Raw genomic sequence first — 22,401 nt, 5'->3', positions numbered from 1 at the left:
TTGTATGTCATGTTCTCTGGCAATGGCTCGGATTGTCAGAACTTGGAGTGAAGAGTGGTTTGCCGGCAGCTGTGTGGGAACACAGATGCCGGCAAGAGAGGTGTGTGTTCGGGTTCGGGTTTTACCGTGTTAAGCATCGAATTATATTCTCTTTGGACGAGCTGGTAAAGAACAAGTGGATAAATTGCATAACATATTGGTACTAATTGGGTATTAAATATATCACCATGGGCAGCTTATATTCTTAAGGCAGGGTCATTGGATGCTGTCTCTGCGTTGGTTCGGGGTCTTGAAGTGGGTAGAGTGTAATTATGTGTTAGCTGGTTGTTGATTCCGGGTCATACTCCCAGGAGCAACGCAACTGGTAACTACAGGACGCCTTAATCCGCTTGACCATCACGACCGGACATAAGGAAGTGATAGCCGAAGTAATATGAACCACTTCCCCGCCGGCACTCGGATGGTAATCGTGGGCATAGCATTTTATCAAATCACCTCATTCCTTGGGGCACACGTGAGGAACACAAATGTGAACAAGCCTGAATGGTCCCCAGGACTATATGCAACTGAAAACTCACACCCCAGAAGTGACTCGAACCCATACTCCCATGAGCAACGCAACTGGTAACTACAGGATGCCTTAATTCCGTGTGCCCTAAAGAATGAGGTGATTTGATATAATGCTATGCCCAAGATTACCATCCGAGTGCCGACCGGGAAGTGGTTCAAATAGCTTCGGTTATCATTTCCTTATGTCCGGTCGTGATGGTCAAGCGGATTAAGGCGTCCTGTAGTTACCAGTTGCGTTGCTCCTGGGAGTATGGGTTCGAGTCACTTCTGGGGTGTTAGTTTTCAGTCGCATATAGTCCTTGGGACCATTCAGGCTTGTTTGCATATATATATATATATATATATATATATATATATATATATATATATATATATATATATATATATATATATGGGTCCCTATATATATATATATATATATATATATATATGGGTCCCTATATATATATATATATATATATATATATATATATATATATATATATATATATATATATATATATATATATGTGTGTATATCACGAAAATAAACACGTGATTAAGAATGTGACAATGTCAGACCACGGAGGAAAAATGAAACAGGAAATTTCCTTAAGTACTTTCGTATATTAAATACATCTTCAGAAGACCTTCTGAAGATGTATTTAATATACGAAAGTACTTAAGGAAATTTCCTGTTTCATTTTTCCTCCGTGGTCTGACATTGTCATATATATATATATATATATATATATATATATATATATATATATATATATATATATATATATATATATATATATTATAAATATATATATATATATATATACTATAATCATATAGTAGTCGTAGACTATTATATAAAATGTAGACGAAACGTAGTCGTCTCCTCATCTTCTGGTGTGTGGTGTGGTCATCACATATGAGTATTTGCATCTCCTACCATCCTTTACTCTACAACACATTCAAATACATCCCCAGGATTCAGCCCGTAGCACCTGAATACAATTTTACATATTTGTACTTCCAGATTAACAGTATCCTCAGGAGGAAGGAACTCTCTCATTTGTGTGTGTGTGTGTGTGTGTGTGTGTGTGTGTGTGTGTGTGTGTGTGTGTGTGTGTGTATGTGTGTGTGTGTGTGTGTTTGTGTTCCGGATAATACCGTTTGTTGTCCGTAGACGTTTTTGAGTAATTCTCCTCTTAATGTTTAAGTAAAATCCCTATATGTTCTATGTATAGGAAGTTTCCAGTGTAATGTGAGGTTTTAGCCTTGTTTATATCCAGTCTGTTTACTTTCGTTGGGTTCAGATGGTGAGAGCATTTTACTCATTATTTTTTAATGATGAATGATTTAACGTTACTGTGAAGGCATTTATACCCATTACGTATAGTGAGCATTTTACTTTAGTTTTGCTGATGAGGGCCTGTTACTCATCTGTTATTGCTGTTGATGGCTTCTTACTCATTGCCTATAGCATTTAATGAAATAATACTCATCCTGTATGTAAAGTGACGGCGTGTTACTCAATTGATATAGAAGTTGAGGGCATGTTATTCATTTGGTATAGCAGGTGAGGACTTGTTACTCATTCAGTACTGCATGTATTATTACCCATATTACCCATACGGAATAACTGATTGGGGGGACACATTACTCATTCAATATGAAAGGTAAGCGATAGCTTACGCACTTTATTGCGTAAAGGATACGCACTAATTGATAGGTTACGGTTACGTAGTTAATTTCCATCACAGATCAGATAAAGTTAAGGATACCTCATGTCGTAGAGCGGATGAGGGAAGACTACGCCTTACCGTACAGTAAGTGCCGGGTAAGTTAAACTCCAAGATAAAAAAAAGGGGATTTGACCATGTTACTACTTTAAGGCATGGGATCTTGGGTTCATGAACCGCCTTATTGAAGAGCAATTGAGTGCAGGTTCATCTAGGGCTAATGCAGTCAAGGCCACTTTTCAACATATTATAAGACCAGAAGATGGTAACTAGCCACTGTCCCAACCAGTTCACTCGAGATGCAATTAAGAGAAAAATACTCAAACTCGCGATCTCAAGACACCCCCACCTAAGCCACCCCCGTATATTATATACAACCCCCGTATATTATATAGAGATCCAGATGTGGATCGCTAGTGCTCTGCGCCGCTCCTGTGCAGGTAAGTCCACTACGAGCTCACCATAGCCCGTGCTACTAGGAACTTGGTCCGAGTAGCTGAATCTATAACAACAACATTGCTCACAGTCATATTTGTAACCCCCCGTACACTGGACTGGCATCTTGGGTAACTCCCACCTTCATGCCGTGGGGGAAGGTGACGTGACTGGCTCTGTGTTGCCCTGGTAAAAGGAGTCGCCATATTTCAGTAGATTAAGTTTTTAAAAGTCAATATATTGGAAAGTTTGTATCGGTTTCCGATGTTGAGAGAGGTATCAGGAGGCGGGAAGAACTATTAAGGAGGGCCGAGGGCAGGGCGTGAAGGAGGGATTGTGTGACGGGGGTTGGGGAAGAGGCATATGGGAAGGGGAGTGCAGCCGTAGGTGGTGGGATAGGGATTTGGGAAAGGATGCAGCTACGGGTTTTGTACAATTGTTTTGGGAAGAAGTTATGCTACTGTCAGTTTTTTTTATTCATACATTGTTATTTAGACAGTAAATTTGTTTATCATCATCGTCCTTTTGTAAAAGCCTTTTTGAATATATTTTATTAGTTCGTATTATTTTCAAGATAAGTAAAAATGGCCTTTGTGATTATTGATGTAAGTGATTTGACAACTAGTCTTCTCCAGTTAGGATCCCTGATTCATTACGATCCTGGGACAACATTAGGATCCTGGGACAATATTAGGATCCTGGGACAATATTAGGATCCTGGGACAATATTAGGATCCTGGGACAACATTAGGATCCTGGGACAATATTAGGATCCTGGAACAATATTAGGATCCTGGGACAACATTAGGGCTCCTGAGACATTAGGATTCTGGGACAACATTAGGATCCTGGGACAACATTAGTACCCTGGGACCACATTAGTACCCTGGGACAACATTAGTACCCTGGGACAACATTAGTACCCTGGGACAACATTAGGACCCTGGGACAACATTAGTACCCTGGGACAACATTAGTACCCTGGGACAACATTAGGACCCTGGGACAACATTGGTACCCTGGGACAACATTGGTACCCTGGGACAACATTAGGATACTGATCACTATCACCGACAGTGAACAATATCCTAATGTGAAATATTTATTCAGCCTTTGCCACGCTCCAATTTTATGGAACAGTGCATATCCCGAGTCACTTACTGAATAGGTTTGACAAGATTTGACCAATTTCCTTCCTTTCACTATTTTAACACCCTGAGAAATAATCCGTCAGCGTCCCTGCGTTAGGTTTTTTAATTTAAAATCGGCTGATGTGATTTCTTGTCGTCATTCTCTCTTGTTAAGTAAAGATGGAGACAAAAAATGCTGATTTTAATTCCTCCTTTATTTCTAATCCCGTGGCAGGAGTCGGTCTCTCTGCCCTATTATACTCAGTAGACGCTCGGTAGGCCCACTGCCCCTTACTGCCCTCTCATTGGCTGGCAGTAACCACTCCCCCCAAACGTGATTGGCTTCACGTTAACGACCCAAACAGCAGCAACAACAACTTCGAATGGCTTATAGCCGCCGACACACAACCTTTGTAGAAAAGTTTCTGAAATGTCCTAGCAATTCTCTCGTCAATAATCGAGGGTCTTCATTCACTAAATAATCCTCGGGCACATTCACTAAATAATCCTCGGGCACATTCACTAAATAATCCTAGGGCACATTCACTAAATAATCCTCGATCACACGAATAATCGACAGCTGGTTCAATCATGGCCAATAGAATTAGAACTTAAATTGCTTCCCCCTTCCCCTTAGGTTGTAATTTTATGACTGGTGTTTTCACAAGCTAATTCACTTAACAACGAGATTACTTAACGTATTGGGGAATGATATAATGAGTGTATTATGACGGTGATCAGAAAATGTATTTACAATAGGAACGAAAATACTGATGAGAGCTAAAATGTGTCTCACATGTTGGAATATTCAAGTACAGTGTAGACTGTAGAGCACCTCGTGTAGAGCTTTACTTAGAGCACCTAGAGAGTTACCGTTACCTCTGGAACTCTAGCCACCTTTCATGCTAAAGATTGTCCAATCTACACTAAGTAGGTCTTGTCTTTACCTCTCATAATCAGATGTCAAAATATCTTAGATCTTGACATAATGTTTTCTTCGTCAACTTCTACGTGTTTGGTCCAACTTCATTATTTTATACAATCAGGTTTACCTAATTCGCTCATTTTTTAAGTTTTTATATTAGAATACTCTGTGTGCGATAGCAAAGTCTAATCCATTATATGTTAAAAACACTTTAATTAGACAAGTATATTTTACAGGAAGTTTAAATCACTTTCGACGAAAACTATATTACCCACAAAAATGCACTTGATATTTCTTCCAAGATATGTACGTCTAATAATTTCTTTCCAGGAATAGCTTAGTTTATATAACTCGTTTTTATAATATAAAAAGGTCATCACTAGGTCAGTTAACCTCAATCGAAGTTGAGTGTGTATTGCTGAGTTTTAAGTTTCTGTTTAACACGACATTCTATGTTTTCTCTGCTAAATAGTGTTACTTCACTTCCTGATTTGGTATACCGTTGGGCCTATTTCCTGAACCTCTGTAGCAGTGACTCCAAACCTCTGTAGCAGTGACTCCAAACCTCTGTAGCAGTGACTCCAAACCTCTGTAGCAGTGACTCCAAACCTCTGTAGCAGTGACTCCAAACCTCTGTAGCAGTGACTCCAAACCTCTGTAGCAGTGACTCCAAACCTCTGTAGCAGTGACTCCAAACCTCTGTAGCAGTGACTCCAAACCTCTGTAGCAGTGACTCCAAACCTCTGTAGCAGTGCTTCAGAAGGTCAGAGTTAGATAACAAAATGAACGTGCTAATTAAGTAGTAGGGTTTATTCATAACTACTTTTGAATAAAATGTTACTAGAATATTTATAATTTATTTATATTTACTAATGTTAATAAACAGCAATTGCTTAATATATTGCTATCGTGTGTAGTGTTAATATTGTCCTCGCGGACTGTAATGTTAACCTCAGAGTTCTGTGGAACCCTGCTTAAGAACCACTGCTCAGGAGAGCTATTACAGCCACAAACAAAAGTTTACGTATTAGCCAGTAAATATAATCCAGGGTTTAAGTAAGCTCTCAAGATACACACACACAGGAGCAGGGTAAATCATGCAATATGCATACAGTCCTGCTATCCTGTTCTATTGATATGAAAAAATTTACATCGTATTATGAGTATTTTGGTTATAGTTTACACAATTAACACAATAAACCAAAACAGAAGCACAAAGCCTAGTTGATAAGCAATTATGTAAATTGCTAAGTAAATGTGTACCGGTTACCTATTAAGGATATAATGCGATTCATTACAGAAAATATATATTATCCATCTACCCAAAAAATCACCCCTTAAAACGGTGGGCAATCTTCTGATATTTCCCATAGCACGAAATTCGCAATTTTCGTGTAAACCCCATAACGTGAGGCTTGAAAAGATTACATCGTTCATACAGCTGGTAAACTACCTCAGAGGAACACACACAACTGTACCACTGGTAAACTGCCACAAAGGAACACACACCTGTACCACTGGTAAACTGCCACAAAGGAACACACACCTGTACCACTGGTAAACTGCCACAAAGGAACACACACCTGTACCACTGGTAAACTGCCACAAAGGAACACACACCTGTATCACTGGTAAACTGCCACAAAGGAACACACACCTGTACCACTGGTTAACTGCCACAAAGAAACACACACCTGTACCACTGGTAAACTGCCACAAAGGAACACACACCTGTACCACTGGTAAACTGCCACAAAGGAACACACACCTGTACCACTGGTAAACTGCCACAAAGGAACACACACCTGTACCACTGGTAAACTGCCACAAAGGAACACACACCTGTACCACTGGTAAACTGCCACAAAGGAACACACACCTGTATCACTGGTAAACTGCCACAAAGGAACACACACCTGTACCACTGGTAAACTGCCACAAAGAAACACACACCTGTACCACTGGTAAACTGCCACAAAGGAACACACACCTGTACCACTGGTAAACTGCCACAAAGGAACACACACCTGTACCACTGGTAAACTGCCAGAAAGGAACACACACCTTTACCACTGGTAAACTGCCTCAGAGGAACACACACCTGTACCACTGGTAAACTGCCACAGAGCTACACACACCTGTACCACTGGTAAACTGCCACAAAGAAACACACACCTGTACCACTGGTAAACTGCCACAAAGAAACACACACCTGTACCACTGGTAAACTGCCACAAAGGAACACACACCTGTACCACTGGTAAACTGCCACAAAGAAACACACACCTGTACCACTGGTAAACTGCCACAAAGGAACACACACCTGTACCACTGGTAAACTGCCACAAAGGAACACACACCTGTACCACAGGTAAACTGCCACAGAGCTACACACACCTGTACCACTGGTAAACTGCCTCAGAGGAACACACACACCTGTACCACTGGTAAACTGCCACAAAGGAACACACACCTGTACCACTAGTAAACTGCCACAAAGAAACACACACCTGTACCACTGGTAAACTGCCACAAAGGAACACACACCTGTACCACTGGTAAACTGCCACAAAGGAACACACACATGTACCACTGGTAAACTGCCATAGAGCTACACACACCTGTACCACAGGTAAACTGCCACAGAGCTACACACACCTGTACCACTGGTAAACTGCCACAAAGAAACACACACCTGTACCACTGGTAAACTGCCACAAAGAAACACACACCTGTACCACTGGTAAACTGCCATAGATGAACACACACCTGTACCACTGGTAAACTGCCACAGAGCTACACACACCTGTACCACTGGTAAACTGCCACAAAGGAACACACACCTGTACCACTGGTAAACTGCCACAAAGGAACACACACCTGTATCACTGGTAAACTGCCACAAAGGAACACACACCTGTACCACTGGTAAACTGCCACAAAGAAACACACACCTGTTCCACTGGTAAACTGCCACAAAGGAACACACACCTGTACCACTGGTAAACTGCCACAAAGGAACACACACCTGTACCACTGGTAAACTGCCACAAAGGAACACACACCTGTACCACTGGTAAACTGCCACAGAGCTACACACACCTGTACCACTGGTAAACTGCCACAAAGAAACACACACCTGTACCACTGGTAAACTGCCACAAAGGAACACACACCTGTACCACTGGTAAACTGCCTCAGAGGAACACACACCTGTACCACTGGTAAACTGCCTCAGAGGAACACACACCTGTACCACTGGTAAACTGCTACAGAGCTACACACACCTGTTCCACTGGTAAACTGCCACAAAGAAACACACACCTGTACCACTGGTAAACTGCCACAAAGAAACACACACCTGTACCACTGGTAAACTGCCACAAAGGAACACACACCTGTACCACTGGTAAACTGCCACAAAGGAACACACACCTGTACCACTGGTAAACTGCCATAGAGCTACACACACCTGTACCACTGGTAAACTGCCACAAAGGAACACACACCTGTACCACTGGTAAACTGCCACAAAGGAACACACACCTGTACCACTGGTAAACTGCCACAGAAGCGCACCATTACCAACAACACACAATTTCCACCGACCAATTACCTCCTCCCCCCCCCCCCCCCCCCCCGCCTCTCCCTCAGTGTAAACAACGTGATGGGCTCGAGATGGAACGTTGATTATTGGCCTCTTCCAGCGTGTCTATCCCTTACCGCCGGTGCGGTGAGCGCTCTGGGGATAGGTATGGTCGCATCAGCGCGTCTCACAACAGCTTGGGAGATCATCAGCCTCTCGCCAGTACTCGTCCCGTTCTTCTCTCTTTCGTATGTATTTTTGTTTTCTTTACGGCGATAATGGATTGAGAAAACACCAAAAAGGGGGGTTGGGCTGTGTTTCTTTAACACACTCTGTCTGTCTGTCTGTCTGTCTGTCTGTCTGTCTGTCTGTCTGTCTGTCTGTCTGTCTGTCTGTCTGTCTGTCTGTCTCTCTCTCTCTCTCTCTTTCTCTCTCTTTCAGTACCTCTGCGTCTGTATATCTCTATCGATCTCTCAAAATTTGTATTTACATTATCTCTCAGCATCTCTATTTCTCTGTCTCTCAGTATCCATATGCTGAGATATATGGTATTTCCATACTATATATCTCTCAGAATCTGTCTTTCGGTATCTCTATCTTTGTATACCTCTGTGTTTCTGTCTGTATCAGTCTCTCTGTATCTTTTTCCCTATGGTCTCACACACACACTTTCTCTGTACTCTTTGGCCGAGAGAAAGGAGAGGCTGAGGACAGGCCGGGGATCAAGGCATAGGTGCAGAAAATTGGCCGTCTTTGAGGGATGTTCCGCTCAGAAGGGGTTCAATTTTCTCTAGCTGATGCTCGCGTGTTCAGACGGCCTGTTCAGGGGTATACGGGTATCTGTCTTTTATGACAGTGTTCAAGATTCCCGCGCGCGCAAATATTCGCGAATCTTAAGCTTTTTTTCTACCTTACTAAAGCGTGTGTCGGAGATGAAGGGAAGGAAATTGGTACACTTAATTTCAAGCCCCTTTCGGTTGCTTTCAGATTATCGCCCTTTGATGCGTAGTAGTGTAGCACCATACATGATAATCCTTGAGATAATGTAGATTGACTCAATGACGTGGAATTATCACGGTATAATGACGTGATTTTCGCTCAAGTCCACTTGATCTGATTTACCACAAGGCCTCAAATGGATTTTGCAACCAATGAACAAACAAGTCTCATCAATAAGATTTCCTACGTGGTCATAAGTTAGTTCAATATTCGTTGAATTTCACGATATCCAATGGACTATTTTTGTTTTTGTATTGCTCTAAGATATCACTGTTCTTGCTCTAAATCTGTACTGTTGGGTCTGATAAGTCCTGAAAGGTCTACACAGTCTTTATCTATAAGTCGACCAGACCACACATTAAAAGGTGAAGGGACGACGACGTTTTGGTCCGTCCTGGACCATTCTCAAGTCGATTGTCGACTTAAGAATGGAGAATGGTCCAGGACGGACCGAAACGTCGTTGTCTCTTGACCTTCTAGTGTGTGGTCTGGTCAACATACTTCAGCCACATTATTGTGACTCATCGTCTTCTATAATATTCACGAGTCCCTCAATAGACTCACTCAGGTCCTACGGCGATATTATGAACGAATTCATATTCTTTCGGGTTCCTTTATTGTTGTTTGTCCTTTTCGAAAAACTACTCACTGGTGCTCTGGATGCCTTCACCTTCATGGGGCATAACTTTGAAAATTAAAAGATGTTCAATGTCAACTAAACTTATTTGACTAGTTGTGTATGAACAGGGCTGCAACTGTTCCAAGTTTCAGTCTTGCAGCCTAAATAGAAAGGGAGAAAAAAATGTCAAGTTTTTTACATATTTTCAAAAATACTCTACAACCACAATTTTCAAATTAAATCATTTCTATGGCACTCATCTATTACATTAGCATATAATAAAGGATTTGTCCAACAAGATTATCCAAAATATGTTTAGTTTTACTAATAAAAATATTCAAATTCCGCCAAACTTTATGCAAATATATGTTTATAAACATTTATAAAATCAACAAAGGAAGTTAGGAATAAAGTGGTAGAACAAATGGTAGAAACATAAACTCTACATATAAGGTGTACGTTTCATGTAAATTTAATAAAAAATGAAAGAGTAGAGTCATTTTTATGTAACTTGAAAAGAAATGAAGTCAATGGTTCTGCCATCTATGGCTGAGGTTGAAATCAACCAATATCCTCCCAAATTGGTACCCTTACAGATAGGTTTAGGTGCAGTCAGGCGTACAAGTTTTATGCAAATCGCCCGATAGAAAAATTTGAAAAAAATCGAAAAAAAAAATCCATTTTTTAACTAATTTTTTTGGATAAAACTAATTATTAAATTTTCCTTATTATATGCTATTGTGATAACTGAAACCATGTCTATGATTCTCAGTTAACACTTATATTTGATGTTAATTTTTGAGCATTTCGATTTTTTTTACACAATTAAAAAAACTTCTCCCTTCCTATTTATGCTACGATGCTGAGAATTGGACCAGTTGAAGCCCTTCTGATGTACAACTAGTCAAAAAAGTTTGATTGACATCGAATTAGTTTTCATTTATTGCATATATTTGCATATTTTAAAGTTATGCCCCTCTTCATCCAGGTTGTGCCGGTGCTGTTTATATTCACTCAAAATGTGTCGGGCTGGTTCACATTCACTCAAGATGCCATGAACAGCCTTGCATTCACTCAAGATGCCATGAAGAGCTTTACATTCACTCAAGATGCCATAAACAGCTTTACATTCACTCAAGATGCCATGAAGAGCTTTACATTCACTCAAGATGCCATAAACAGCTTTACATTCACTCAAGATGCCATAAACAGCTTTACATTCACTCAAGATGCCATAAACAGCTTTACATTCACTCAAGATGCCATAAACAGCTTTACATTCACTCAAGATGCCGTGAACATGTTCACAGTCACCCAAGATACAATGGTTGGTCTCACTCTCTCTCATCCACAATCCCTTCTAAAATTTATAATTCATAAACGATGTCCATAACTATCTCACGGTGAACAAATCCACAAGGGCCGTGACGAGGATTCGAACCTGCGTCCAAGAGCATGTGTTATCTCACAGTTTTGCCCAATATTCCCACGACGACCCAGAGAAACTGTCACCATTTCCGACCAGAGAAATGGTGATCAACTTTCGACCCAGAGAAATGTTGACCATGTTTCGACCCAGAGAAATGGTGACCAACTTCAGACCCAGAGAAATGTTGACCAACTTTCGACCTAGAGAAATGGTGACCAACTTTCGACCCAGAGAAATGGTGACCAACTTTCGACCCAGAGAAATGGTGACCAACTTTCGACCCAGAGAAATGGTGACCAACTTCAAACCCAGAGAAATGGTGACCAACTTCAGACCCAGAGAAATGGTGACCAACTTTCGACCCAGAGAAATAGTGACCAACTTTCGACCCAGAGAAATGGTGACCAACTTCAGACCTGAGAAATGGTGATCGACACTATATCTTGTTCTGTACCCGCTCCTTGAGAGTTCCCTGAGAGGCAGCATTAATTTCCTCTTTCGTTATGGCTTCTGCAGGGGACACAATGGCGATGTAAAGATAACGTAGTTAGATATGAAGCACTATTATGGAAAACAATGGGGGTCGTGGGCGCCGTGTTGGGTGTGTGTGTACCTTATATGGCGTTATTGTGTTTGTGGCGGGTGAGCCTTCTTTCATAGCTGTCGTGTGTGTGTGTGTGTGTGTGTGTGTGTGTGTGTGTGTGTGTGTGTGTGTGTGTGTGTGTGTGTGTGTGTGTGTGTACTTACCTAGTTGTACTTACTTAGTTGTGCTTGCGGGGATTGAGCTCTCGCTCTTTGGTCCCGCCTCTCAACAGTCAATCAACTAATGTACAGGTTTCTGAGCCTACTGGGCTCAGCAACATCACAGGAACAACTCAGGAACAACATATACACACATGAATGTGTGTGTGTGCGTGTGTGTGTGTGTGCCCGCATCAAATCCTGCAGCACCGAGCTTCATCCGCCAGTTGCACAATGTAATATTTAGCCAACAAAATTTATCCAATTATGTCTCCTATTAAAACTGTGAATGAAATTATAGACTAGAAGGAAGCACATGCATCCTTCTCGTCAATAATTCAATTCACAATATATTTCATTGCATTTTGTTTGACCATTCCTATGCTAATTATCACATTCACATCACTATTGTTCAATTCTCTTTAACTTCCAATGATGAATTAACAAATACTTTCAATTCAACACTTATGACATGCATTTTATAATTTTTTTTAAACAAAACTACCTTGACAATTTCAGCTTAGACATAGTGCCTAACTTCAGAAAATAATCATTCAATTATACCAATGTCGTGAGATGCAAAAAAAAAAAATACATCAGACAAAAAAGCCAAATATCTGCCTATTCAACAAGTTATAAACCGTGCCAACTAGTCGAGTACGGACAACGCTGCCTAATAACCAATACATGAACAAATCCACAAGGGCCGTGACGAGGATTCGAACCTACGAATAGCAAAATAGATATATTATAATATATTATACATTATAATAGCAAAATAGATTGCCCATGTGGATTTGTTCATTGATGCGTCACGCTATTGTGATTTCTGTGTGTAACCAATACTTGTATACAATTTTTTAACGCCCACATACACGTATATAATAAAAACAGGTGGTGGATAGGCAGTGGCTAGGCAGATTCCTGTGTGTTCATTTATCTGGATAAAGCCTTTCTCAGCGCCTCTTTCTCACTCTCTCTCTCTCTCTCTCTCTCTCTCTCTCTCTCTCTCTCTCTCTCTCTCTCTCTCTCTCTCTCTCTCTCTCACTCTCTCTCTCTCTCTCTCTCTCTCAAAACAGAGAACACTGTGCCCACCTTTACCTCCACCCACACGCAAAATTATAATGTGTTGGGGTGGAAATGGAGTTGGGTGATTGTTGTTGATGTCTGCAACCCGATCTTGCACGGTAAAGTGCGTGCTTGCGCGTTTGTTCAAAACTTTGGCTAAACATTATCATTATATAAGATACATGTGTGTATTAATATATAGGATACATGTACGTATTAATATTTATGATATATGAATGTATTATTATTATGATATATGAATGTATTATTATTATTGTGATATATGAATGTATTATCATTATATATGGTACATGTATGTATTAATTATCATTATATATATGATATATGCATGTATTATCATTATATATGGTACATGTATGTATTAATTATCATTATATATGATATATGCATGTATTATCATTATGATATATGAATGTATTATCATTGTACATATGTATGTATTATCATTATATATATGTATGTATTAATTATGCATAAGCGAGTATTACTTTAAGTTTAACTACATTATAAACACTGCATTAAATATATGAAATAAAATAAAATTCTATGCAAACAGCAGGAACGCATTAATTATAAATGCGATGAAGTAATAGATTATTTGAGAATATATCTCCATGATATCGGAGATTTATTATGCAAGAAATTATGCCCAAGAGTTTTTAATGTCAGGAAACAAACAGATGAATTAAAAATCTTACAAGTCTTTATTTCCAGTTCAAAACAGTAAATATTATGTAAAAATATTTTATCATAAGGATTCGGTTTTCTTTTAATGTGATTATTCTCCTCCGTTTTACCTGTAATTCCACTCTCATTATTAAATTTTTGTTCTCACTCCCTGTACAAGGAATTTCCATCATACACTGCTGAAAGAATTTGAGTAAAATGCAGGCATGGTCTTGTATCCCAGCTGACACGCGCGCGCACACACAAATTATATGTGGATTATGCGTGGATGTGTGGATTATGTGTGGATGTATATGATTATGTGCGGATGTATATGATTATGTGTGGATGTATATGATTATGTGTGGTTGTATATGATTATGTGTGGATGTATATGATTATGTGTGGATGTATATGATTATGTGTGGATGTATATCATTATGTGTGGATTATTATGCAAAAACTTGTGAGGGGGTTTAAAACTAAAGAAGATAGTATGAGGCTACAAGATGACCTAAACAAACTGAATGAATGGTCCAACAAATGGCTACTAAAGTTCAACCCAAGTAAATGTAAGGTAATGAAACTAGGAGGAGGAACTAGGAGGCAAGACACTGGATACAGAATGGGAGATGAAGTCCTTCACGAAACGAACAGAGAGATCTACGAGTTAATATCACGCCAAACCTGTCTCCTGATGCCTACATCAAAAAAATAACATTGGCTGCGTATGCGAGGCTGGCTAACATCAGAACTGCTTTCAGAAACGTATGTAAGGAATCTTTCAGAACCTTGTATACCACGTATGTAAGGCCAATCCTGGAGTATGCGGCCCCAGCATGGAGCCCGTATCTTGTCAAGCACAAGACGAAACTGGAAAAAGTTCAGAGGTATGCCACTAGTCCCAGAACTAAGAGGCATGAGTTACGAGGAAAGGCTGTAGGAACTGCACCTCATGTCGCTGGAAGACAGAAGAGCACTGGAAGACATGATCACCACATACAAGATTCTCGGTGGAATTGGCAGGGTAGACTAGGATGGATTATTTAACACCGGTGGTACACGCACAAGGGGACACAGGTGGAAGCTGAGTACCCAAATGACCCACAGAAATGTTAGAACTTTTTCAGTGTTAGAGTAGTTAGAAAATGAAATGCATTAGGCAGTGATGTGGTGGAGACTCACTCTATACACAGTTTCAGGTGTAGATATCATAGAGCCCAGTAGGCTCAGGAGTCTGTACACCAGTTGATTGACAGTTGAGAGGCGGGACAAAAGAGCCAAAGCTCAACTCCCGCAAGCAACACTAGGTGAGTATACACAGTAACACATCTGGAGAGAAGGGACTTCGTGACAACCCATCAACATGGGTTCAAGGAGGGTAAATCTTGCCTTACAGGCTTAATATGATTCTTTTACGATCAGGTGACAAAGATTAACCAAGAAAAGGAAGGATGGGCGGACTGCATTTTCTTGGACTGTCGGCAAGCCTATGACACAGTACCCCATAAGAGGCTCGTGCATTAGCTGGAGAAACGGTCAGAAGTAACTGGTAGGGCACTCCAGTGGATAAGGGAGTACCTAAGCAATAGGAAGCAGAAAGTTATAGTGAGGGGTGAGACCTCAGATTTCCGTGAAGTCACCAGTGGAGTCCTACAGGACTCTGTACTCGGACCTATCCTGTTTCTGATATACATAAATGATTTCCCAGAGGGTATAGACTCATTTTTCTCAATGTTTGCTGACGACGCCAAAATTATGAGAATGATTAAGACAGAATAGGACAGCTTGAGGCTTCAAGACCTGGACAAACTGAAGGAATAGTCAAACAAATGACTGTTAAAGATTAACCCAATCAAATACAATGTAATGAAGATAGTTGTAGGGAGCAGGAGGCCAGATACAAGGTATCATTTGGGACATGAAATTTTTCAAGAATCAGAAAGAGAAAAACCTGGGAGTCGATATCACGCCAGTCCTGTCCCCTGAAGCCCATATCAAGAAGATAACATCAGCGGCATGTGCTAGGTTGACCAACATAAGAACGACCTTTGGAAACTTGTGTAAAGAATCATTCTGAACTTTGTATACCACATATGTCAAACCATCCATGGAGTATACAGCTCCAGCATGGAGTCCATATCTAGTTAAGCACAAGACTAAACTGGAAAAGATTCAAAGGTTTGCCACCAGAATAGTACACGAACTGAGGGGTATAAGCTACGGGAAGAGACTACGGGAACTAAACCTCACGTCCCTTGGAGACAGAAGAGTTAGAGAGGACATGATCACCACATACAAGATCTCAAGGGAATTAATAAGGTAAATAAAGACATGCTTTTTAACAAAATAGGCACACCCACAGGGGACACAGGTGGAAATTGAGTGCTCAAATGAGCCATATAGACATTAGAAAGAATTGTTTTTAGTGAGAGAATGGTTAACAAATGGAATGCATTAGGAAGTGATGTGGTGGAGGCAGGCTCCATACACAGTTTCAATTGTAGATATGATAGAACCCAATAGGCTCTGCAACCTGTACATCAGTTGATTGACAGTTGAGAGGTGGGACCAAAGAGCCAGAGCTCAACCCCCGCAAACACAACTAGGTGAATACAACTATGTGAGTACACACACACACACACACACACACACACACACACACACACACACACACACACACACAGGGGCCTCGCGGCTGAGTGGACAGCGCTCTTGGGTCGTAGTCCTAAGGACTACTCGGGTTCGTTCCCTGGCGGAGGCGGAAACAAATGGACAGATCTTTCACACTGATAGAACTGTTCACCTAGCAGTGAACAGTTCTCGCTCCTAGGTACCTGGGAGCGAGACAGCTGCTACGAGCTGCTCCCTGGAAAATTGTGTATGCTAGAGAGAAATATATGTGTATTTGAAATAATAGAGGACAAATAAATTGATTAGAAAGGCGGGGTCCAAGAGCTAAGAGCTCGATTCTTCAGATATAAATAGTAAAAACACACATTGGGAGACAGAAGAGTTAGAGGGGACATGATCACCACATACAAGTTTCTCAGAGGAATTGATAGAGTAGATAAAGACAGACTTTTTAACATAAAGGGCACACGCACCTAGGGACACAGGTGGAAATTGAGTGCCCAAATGAGCCATAGAGACGTTAGAAAGATTTTTTCAGTGTCAGAGTAGTAGACAAATGGAATGCATTAGGATGTGATGTGGTGGAGGCTGACGCCATACACTGCTTTAAGTGTAGATATGATAGAGCCCAGTAGGCTCAGGAACCTGTACATTAGTTGATTGACCGTTGAGAGGCGGGACCAAAGAGCCAGAACTCAACCCCCGCAAGCACAATTAGGTGAGCACAGTCTACCAGAGCCAAAGAAAAACGCAAGGCAAATGACGAAAACACAAAAATAATATAAATTCTACACATAATTCAGGGCGAAGATGCAACAATATGATATGGAAGATTGTTGTAGGTTAGGAAGGTTTCATAATGAAAGAAATCGACCAGTGAAAGTTATTTTTACGAATAGCAATCCAATTAAAGATATTATGGCAGAAAGAGATATTTAAAAGATGATGGAAAATACTAAGCATCATTTATTTAACAGGATAAGTCTAAGGAGGATAGGGGGGGGGGGCAGCAAAAACATGGAGAGAAGACAGGCAAAAAGTGGAATGCACGAAGACAAGAAAATGACACAGTATACAAGAGCTAACAAACTTGATAAAATAGAGAACTACAAGGGAATCTACAGGGCTGACAAGCTTAGTAAGTCACCCGTGTAAACCAGAAGCGTGACCTAGATCATCACATACCCCTTTCCCCCCTTATCAGAAATGGAAATACAGCAATAGGAACAACTTAACTCCTCGGAAAAAAAAACACAGAAGTCACCCAGTTGTGACGAGTAACCAAAAACAAATTATGTATAGAAACGCAGATCGAATTTCAAGTAGAAGGGCTAGGAAATGGGTGACACGAGGGACGTTTTGGTCCTTCCTGGACCACAGAATCAAGTCGTGTAGTGTCTTGAAAATAGTCCAGGAGGGACCGAAATGGTACTGATTCTCCGTTTTCTGAAGTTGGGTTTGGACATCATATCTTCAGTCAAGTTATTGTGACTCACCGTCTGCATAAAGGGTAAGAGTTACAGGCAAGAATGAAAAAACAACAACCCATACATTGTCACAAGAATTTCCTATGAAACTAAGTGTTACAGGAAGTGCAATCTTCCTACGAGAATATCAAGTGAATGATACGGTGAATAGGAGAGAAAAGTGGTGTTTCCATATTGCTACACATTTAAAGAAGTAATATTATCATAGGAGACTGATCAGAACGAGTCTACGAACTACGAGTAACAACAGAGAGAGAGAGACACGAAAGTAGTGATAATAGGGATTTACGATTCCCCCATTAAAGAACAGAAGGCATATGAAAGGACACGACACATGCAACAACAAATGTGTAAATCTCATCCATCATGGTGTACCAGCGTTAATCTCATCCATCATGGTGTACCAGCGTTAATCTCATCCATCATGGTGTACCAACGTTAATCTCATCCATCATGGGATACCAACGTTAATCTCATCCATCATGGGGCACCAACATTAAACTGTTCCACCATGAGACACCAACATTAAACTGTTCCACCATGGGACACCAACACTAAGCTGTTCCACCATGGGGCACCAACACTAAGCTGTTCCACCATGGGACACCAACACTAAGCTGCTCCACCATGTAACACCAACACTAAGCTGTTCCACCATGGGACACCAACACTAAGCTGTTCCACCATGGGGCACCAACACTAAGCTGTTCCACCATGGGACACCAACACTAAGCTGTTCCACCATGGGACACCAACACTAAGCTGTTCCACCATGGGACACCAACACTAAGCTGCTCCACCATGTAACACCAACACTAAGCTGTTCCACCATGGGACACCAACACTAAGCTCTTCCACCATGGGACACCAACACTAAGCTGTTCCACCATGGGGCACCAACACTAAGCTGCTCCACCATGGGACACCAACACTAAGCTGTTCCACCATGGGACACCAACACTAAGCTGTTCCACCATGGGACACCAACAGTAAGCTGCTCCACCATGGGGCACCAACACTAAGCTGTTCCACCATGGGACACCAACACTAAGCTGTTCCACCATGGGGCACCAACACTAAGCTGTTTCAGGAAGGGAATCCTGACCTCTCTGCTTTAAAACAAAGTTAAGTCATTTCTCCAACAGCGGCATGAACCTTTAATTAATACTCTTAGCGACAGCCGGCCTAATATATGCATAAGAGGCCCAGCGGCCGCGTGGAGAGCGGGCGTTGTGGGTGGCAGTGGTTGAGGTAGTGGTGATGGTGGAGTGAGGCAGTGATTGTGGTGGGGGTTGTGGGAGATAGTGGTTGTGGTAGTGGTGATGGTGGTGATAGTGGTTATGGTAGTGGTGGTGATAGTGGTTATGGTAGTGGTGGTGGTGGTGGTGGTAGTGGTGATGGTGGTGGTGGAGGGAGGCAGTGGTTGTGGTGGTGGTTGTTGGAGGCAGTGGTTGTGGTGGTGGTTGTGGGAGGCAGTGGATGTGGTGCTGATTGTGGGAGGCAGTGATTGTGGTAGTACTGTTGGTGGGAGGTAGTGTCAGTAGTGGTTGGTGGTGGTGGTGGTTGTTGTGGTAGCGATGATGGTGGTAAAGGTAGTTGTTATAGTGGTTGTGGCAGCAGTGAGGGGTAGTGGTGAGTGCAAGGAGCTGAGATATGAGTACAAGGAGCTGGGAGATGAGTACAAGGAGCTGAGATATGAGTACAAGGAGCTGAGAGATGAGTACAAGGAGCTGGGAGATGAGTACAAGGAGCTGGGAGATGAGTACAAGGAGCTCACAGTAAAGACCTGGACATAAGGAAGAGCGCCTCACCTCTTGGACCATCTGGACCAATATCAAACCATCACACGACCTGATAATGGTCCAGGATGGACCGAAACGTCGTCGTCTCACCATCTTCTGATGTGTGGTTTGGTCAGCATATCGTCACCCACGCTATTGTGACTCATCACCTGCTTAGGATTATTAATAATAATTACTATAATAATAACTACAATGTCTGTAAATTAATATCGTAAGTTTTATCCACCAACACAATAATACAGTTTTAAAGCAGGTATTCCAGCGGAAATATCAACAGACAAATAAAATTTATAAACGAAATAAACAAGCCATGTTAACACCAAATTAACAAAGCAAACTAACAAATTTATTTATTTATTTATTTATTTATTTATTTATGCATATACAAGAATGTACATAAGGAATGTGAGGATACAAATATGGTAATTACAGTCTTCATAACAGTAATGACAGTAAATCATAACAGTAAACAGTAAACAGTAAATCACAGCATCATAACAGTAATGAGTGTTGTATCCACCTTCTTGTTTTTCTCTCTCTACTTCCTCGTCCAAATCTGCTTCACACACCGTTACCAAAACAAAAGAAGGGACAGAAAGAATTTTTAGGGGAAAGCCCCAAGCCATTGCGACTATTTAGCCCCCAAAAAATAAGGAGCCACACACACACACTTTGCTCGAAACGCTATGCGTACTAGTGGCTTTAGGTATTGTATGTACTCCCTCTAACTATAAATCTAACATTATGTTTGTAAATCAACTATATATGTTCTTTCCTGAATAAAATTTACTTTACTTCATTCAAAAATGTGTGGGAGCCAGTGATGCTTATTTCCATCAATCTTTTGCAGCTTTCTCTAGCGGAGCTGCCATCAAAGTTACTTACAAGCTTACGGACTCAGCTTGCCTCGGGTACAAGCCTGGCACTCTACTTTCTTTACACACAAAGCTGACATTCTGCCTCTCTTGTCACGCAGAGTTGACACTTTACTTCCATTATGGTTTCTCCATTCGTACGAGTTTTTATTTTCTTCTACTGTCTTTAAAACCTTCTACCTTCTACCATTTAAACCTTCTGCCCCTCCCTTTAAAATTTCCATATACTTTACTGCACGAAGTTAAATTGTTACATAATGTATTGGCTACAAATTGCGAGGCTCAAATACACACATCATCACTAATGCAAGAATAAAGGGATGATATAATGCATATCAACAAACCTACTTGAACCTCTATAACAATTCAAACACCTTCCTGAGGGCCTCAGGGAGGCGGGTGCATGCCTCAGACGTTACCTCTCTGAACTCCAACACCATGGCGCTGAAAAAAGAGAGACTAGCTTCTCTTTGGACTTTTGTTACCCCTAATTTGTTTATAGCCCAGTTCTTTCAAGAATTTAAAGTAAGGTTTCAGATATAATTTTAATAAAGGATGTCTATATGCTTTACTATTCGGACGGTTTCTATAAGAGGCGGTGTTGTGAGTTTTAATTGTGGTGGTCAAGTTATTTATAATTTAGTAGTTAAACATTATAATTTAGTAATTTAGTAGTTTTAATTTGTAGTTAAACATTTATAAATGTGGTGTTGGTTGCGTTTTATATGTGTTGTGATTTTAGGGATTTATTGTTATTATTATGGTGGTAGAAGTGGTAGGGATGGGGGTAGTTGTTGTAGTAGTGGTCGTGTTGGTGGTAGTAGTGGTCGTGGTGGTTGTAGTAGTGGTCATGGTAGTGGAGAAGTGGTGGTGGTGGTCGTAGTAGTAGTGGTGGTAGTGGCATCACAAGAGGATGTTAAAAGGCTCACAACCCCTCAGAAGCAATTCTGGTCTGCTCACGTCAGCAGTGTTGGACAAAACACAACACGAACTGCGTGGGATGAAGTAGTACAAGGCAGTAATTACCCAAGCATCTGCCCCTCTCTCTCTCTCTCTGTCTCTCTGCCGCCTGTCCACACCCAGAGAGAGGCGCCTAGTATAGCTGGTTCCTCTTTAAAAATTTCTCGTGTCAATCTGGAAAGATTGAGCTGAAGAGGAATAGTACAACAGTAAGTTGTAGCAATCTAATAATTACAACAGTAAGTTGTAGCAATCTAATAATTACAACAGTAAGTTGTAGCAATCTAATTGGAATTAGTTTACCAGAGTTCACTTACATAGGCACTAACACACTTAAAATCTGGTATCCACGCTCGACTTTAAAGTTCCCTTACAATCATGATAAAAGTTAACTTACACATGAACGTGTAAGTGAACTTATATTTGCTTGTCCCCAGAGCTCACTAACATAGCCTGTAGGTTCAAATTGGTAAATGTTGCAATAGCAGTCAGAATTATTCTCATTTGGTTTGCTAGTTTCAGACAACGTGTGCAACAAATTCTGTCAACGTAGACCTGAAACGTCATCTGCCCTTTTTCCTGCTACAAAGACGCCACCAAGAAGAAAAACAACTGAGGATCGCATTTGATATCACGACTGTAATGTCCTGCCTTTTATGGATGACGATCAAACCCTATTTAAAAAGAAACTAAGTTTCTTATTAGACACTTTTTTCTTATTAAGAGCTTCGGCCTCACA

The 22,401-nt window shown here is 40.9% G+C and overlaps 1 protein-coding gene across 1 annotated transcript; it reads left to right on the top strand.

The window, feature by feature from the left end:
• The first annotated feature begins 11,508 nt into the window (after nucleotides 1–11,508).
• Nucleotides 11,509–11,838, top strand: LOC138366335 (ras-related protein Rab-34-like). Its single transcript, XM_069327370.1, has one exon. It carries the CDS (start codon nucleotides 11,509–11,511, stop codon nucleotides 11,836–11,838), a length of 330 nt encoding a protein of 109 aa, XP_069183471.1.
• Nucleotides 11,839–22,401: the final 10,563 nt, after the last annotated feature.

Source organism: Procambarus clarkii, chromosome 2 (genome assembly GCF_040958095.1).
Source record: "Procambarus clarkii isolate CNS0578487 chromosome 2, FALCON_Pclarkii_2.0, whole genome shotgun sequence".
Lineage (NCBI taxonomy): Eukaryota > Metazoa > Arthropoda > Malacostraca > Decapoda > Cambaridae > Procambarus > Procambarus clarkii.
The sequence above is the reverse complement of the archived record's forward strand: the minus strand, read 5'-3'. Positions and strand labels throughout refer to the sequence as shown.

Coding starts and splice junctions, on each gene's coding strand:
- LOC138366335 (XM_069327370.1), top strand. CDS start 11,509: ATGGTGATCAACTTTCGACCCAGAGAAATGTTGACCATGTTTCGACCC.